Source organism: Pinus tabuliformis, chromosome 2_1 (assembly GCF_031772625.1).
Source record: "Pinus tabuliformis cultivar Carrire ecotype Pingquan chromosome 2_1, CPIR1, whole genome shotgun sequence".
In the NCBI taxonomy this organism is placed as follows: Eukaryota; Viridiplantae; Streptophyta; class Pinopsida; order Pinales; family Pinaceae; genus Pinus; species Pinus tabuliformis.
In genome coordinates this window covers 386,429,257-386,433,896 of record NC_142299.1, presented here as the reverse complement: position 1 = coordinate 386,433,896, position 4,640 = coordinate 386,429,257, and the positions used below count along the sequence as shown (strand labels likewise).

The window sequence follows — 4,640 nt, the reverse complement described above, 5'->3', positions numbered from 1 at the left end:
TCGAGTTCCAATCCATAGTCAACCCCAACCAAGTGCTTGAGGTCAGTGTCTAGGTAGTCAGGGAAAACCAAGTCAGTGTAGTCTGGACTTCGTTTTAGTCGGAGAGCCTGCAAATCCAGATTATTCGTCCTGTGCTTCAACCTTTTTCCATTGGTGCTGCGGCCCCTTAATGCCGAAGCTTGCCAAAACCAACTAGCAAAATCTTACCAATAGCATTTAAATCGAATATGGTCTGATTGTTTCACTTGATAATGGAGTTTTCTTCAAAGAACTGAATCCATTCCATACCCTCCAGTTAATTCAAAGGCGACTCCTCATCAATTTTACCACAGTTACCAAGTTCGTCCGTATCGTTGAAAAAAATACGTTAATTCGCCAGTTCGGTTCGATACGGCGATTAATTCGGTGAATTCTAATTCGGTACGTGCAACATTTTTGTCAAATCCCCTGCACCAGTTAGCTGTCTCTTGCTTCGTCCCTTAACTTGAACGTGTTACTTAATGTGTTTCGTTATTTTGAACAATGGCCAGTGCGTCGTTACACTTAACAATGTCCATATGCAAGGTATACAAGGTATACAGTGAATAGATCTGGAAGTTTGATATATACACATCTACATGGTTGAGTAAATAAATATGAATTTTTTAAATTAAGGGATTTTTAAACATTGTTTATGGGGTTATAAGTATGTAAATTTAAAAGTATTGTTTTACTTTTTTTAACTTATTTTGTTAAAAAATAAAATTTACATTTATTACATTAAATTAAAAATTTATTTTTCAATAGCTGAATTAGTGGAAATAGGTCATTGAACTTATCTTTTAATTGTTGAATAGGAATCGGCAAGGTAAATTTTTAATTCCAGCTTTGCTTTGTGGATCCATTGGAAAAATACAAATTTGGATTTGCACAAAATTGGTCAAAATAATACAGGGAAGGGCAAAACAAGTTTAGAACTAGGCAACCTTATTGGAAAATTGAAATAAGGTAGAGAAAGGCAAAGCTAATGCTAAGATCAATTACTTTTTACAAATTTTCATATATATATATATATATATATATATATATAATTATTTTTTCTATAAAAATCATCTGTTTTTTTTCAATAAGAAATATGAACTTGCTTAATTCATTATGTGATTACAAAAGCTTGAATACCAACTTTTTCTATCTTAACTAATTGATAATTCTAATTGGAAAAAAATAATATATATATATATATATATATATATATATATATAATTTTTATAGAAAAAATAAAAAAATAGTAATTTCTATATTAGAAAAGTTTATAAAATAACATATTGCAATTAAGGAAAAGATAATTTTTACCTTACAAGAAATTATAAAATAGAAAATTGGAATCAATAACTCTTATATAAAACATAAAAAAACAGTGACTTCTATTTTGGATAAAAATCAACTTATACAACTTTTATATTTTTATTAAAATTTTGAATATAATGATTTTTTATTTAAACTTATAAAATAAATAAATATATATATATATATAAAAGTATTTGTAAGATGTATATTTTCGAATTTTTTCCGTATTGAATTTTATAGGATCAAATTTTTTCGAATTTGGTAACTATGAATTTTAATAACGAGACATGTAAATTTTCTATTCCAAAAGCTTTTCACTGGTGATCTCACTGAATCGTTCGGTTACCATTTATTACCACATTGTCGTAAAATTATGGCATATCTCGATTTCATGAAAAGATTGAACCATCCAATCTCCATTTCCAAAGCTTTGATTTCATCTCCCCCTACCTTATTTAGTTTATATTCTTCAATTTTCTACCTTATTTAGTTTATATTCTTCAATTTTGTCATACTTCACTGTTAAATTTGTCAAAATTGTTAGAAAAAACATATTTTATGGGGAGACAAAGGGGAGGAGTGTAATAACCCCAGGACATGTAAATTTGAAAAGTTTACTATGGTAAAAGACAGTAATCAGTTGTTGTTATGTTTAAACAAAACTGTGACCGCTATTTTTATAAAGTAATTTAAATACTTCTTGAAATTGCTGGCAGCCTCTAAGAGGTGAAATTTAAAGAAAATGATCAGTTGTGATAACTGATGGAACTACCCTCTAAAGCAGGAAAAGTCCTGGCTGAGGGGTTTCTGTGCTGTAGAGACAGACAGAAGAAAGAAGAAAAATCTTTCCAAGAAGAAGAAAAAGAAAAAAAAAGGAAAAGAAATGAAGGGGTTAAGTCTGATGAGGATCAGATAACCTGGCACAGAAGTGCACAAAACCTGTTGAGGGCTGAAGGCCTGCAGGATGGCTCGGGGGGAGAACTCCATCTGAGTGATGGGTCTCAAGGCTGGGTGGACGAGCAGAACTAAAGTTCATGTGACTTATTTGTTTGAGAACCAATTCCAGTTCGGGTGAACCAGGTACGGTCTCAAAACTGTAAAACCACTGAACAGTAATGATATATGCATTTATTACTAAGATAATCATTAGGGAATATACATTATAATTTCCCTAGAGGCTGTAGCTTTAGGTGATTATGCAGAAGCGGTTCCTCTCTTTATGATAGAATGTCATTAGCGAACGTGAGTCGCTGCAGAATACCCAATGCATTAGGGTAATATAACCAGAGAGAAATTATCAAGAATTGATATCAGGGACAGAGACGAAATACCCTCACGGGTTGAAATATGAACTCTGTTAACAGTCATTATAATACCAAACCCTTGCAGGGAACCGAAACTTGTCAAAGGTGAACCTCTGAAACAGGTGTAGCGGTACCATCGAGGAATGAATTGAAATTATCGACATAAAGAACCGTGAGACCCTACCGAAACTAAGCACGAGAATGTCGTGACGGAACCTGTAAATGTTTAAATAATCATGGGTAGCAATAAACTGTATGGTAGAAGTAAGGATACGCCATTATTCCTCGACTGTGGTCAGAGGTGAGACATGAGCGCATAGCAGAGGGTAGCTAGCTCTAACTTCAATACAGAAAGAAAATAACATGTATCTCTTGTAAGTCCCGTAAATGTAAATCTATTAAGGGCTTACGGTTATATTACAGTCCATGCATTTATATAAACCTGTGATAAATATGCAAGTAATATATTTACCCTGTGCATGAGATTATAACCAAAAGAACACAGTTATGTGGATAACTATTTGTATAACTGCGAAAGAACCCATAAACCATATGCAGAACTATGCATGCAACCGAATGGTACAAAACCCAGAATAATTGGAAAAGCTATGCGTGCATTTCTAGAGAACGAAAGAACAGTAAACGAGCAGTGCCGGAGTGCATGCATTGTAACCGATACAAATTAAGTTGCACAGAGTAAAGTTATAAATACTGATAGCACAAGAACAGTGGGGGTTCGCCGCCCTTTGAAACATGTAATCATAGCTGAAATGAACAAATCCTATGATCAAACATGATATTAAATAAAAACGAGAATAGAGCAATGTTCGTTAACCAAATAATAATAATGCTATGAGACTGTATAAGTCTAATACTCTGTTTATACATCACCGAGGGATAACTTGGCCATCTCCTCGGCCGCAAAGGCAAAATCCGAATAACATAGAGAGAAAACCCTGAACTATAAAGAACGAAAAGTCATGGCAAGTATAGGCTTCAGTAAGCCGGTTGCAGGGTTTGAGCGCGGAGGCTCAACCCTCAACTAAAGTCGAAACTATATAAATGTCTCTGTAAATCTAGCAAATATAAACATTGGAGCTGAACGAAAGTCTTCGAAAACAACCAGATATCCATAGTGCCCTGTTAAATAACCTAAGGTCAGGAGAATGCAACCAGGAGGGTTCTCGACAGAGAGTACCTCAGCAGATAATACAAGAAGGCCCGCGTGGAAGCAGAGGCCTGCACATCCAAACACCTTGTCTTAATATCTAAAGACTTCTGCGGGTATATGACAGACAGTGATATAAAACTTTGCTTACCTGGAATCCGGAGGGATGAACCATCGTGGGAAACCAGCTTCGTTCCATGGAAAAGCATGTGCACGCTGGCTGAAGCAAAGCAATGAGAAACTAAACGTTACTGTAACAAATTGATAAATTCTGTAACTCAAAGGAGCATTATGAACCTTGAAACCATCGCCACTAAACTGAAAACCTATACCTGTAGAGATTAGTGGGTGGGATTGAACATCTGTTGGACATTCGCTGAGCAAAGCGGTGTTACTGGTAGAGGAAACCCCTGACTGGTATGCAGAGCCGGAGCCGAATACAAATGAACAGGTAAATGAACCCGGAAGCATAGGAAGGGGCATAAATATCCTCATAAACCCTTGACCAAATATCGTCCGTTGGATTGCGGGTTTAGATCTGGGTCGTAGAGTTAAGGCGGGAATAGGGATCGTCAAAACCGAGATCCCCGCACCCAAGGTGTCACATGGCTGGAGAAGCTTGAGACTGCCACCTAACCCTCTCCGGACTGGTGTCTTTAAGTTGATAGTGCAGCGATGGTTGTAAGTACTGTGGTCGGACCATCACCGGCCACGCCACATTAACACAAATGTACAGCAAGTGACTGTTGATATAAACCGTGAAAAGAACCAACTATATATGCCCAAAACCATATAACACTGCAAGTTTACCTGTACACATGGCACACGAATGTGGAAAAACA

General features: G+C 35.8%; 1 protein-coding gene across 1 annotated transcript; it reads right to left on the bottom strand.

The window, feature by feature from the left end:
- Nucleotides 1–3,414: 3,414 nt before the first annotated feature.
- Nucleotides 3,415–4,281, bottom strand: LOC149200463 (uncharacterized). Its single transcript, XM_089400951.1, has 3 exons — nt 4,131–4,281; nt 3,950–4,018; nt 3,415–3,869 (listed from the first exon to the last, which is right to left on the bottom strand). The coding sequence occupies exons 1-3, from the start codon at nt 4,279–4,281 to the stop codon at nt 3,685–3,687; spliced, it is 405 nt and encodes a 134-aa protein (XP_089257077.1). The 3' UTR covers nt 3,415–3,684.
- Between the last annotated feature and the right edge of the window lie 359 nt (nt 4,282–4,640).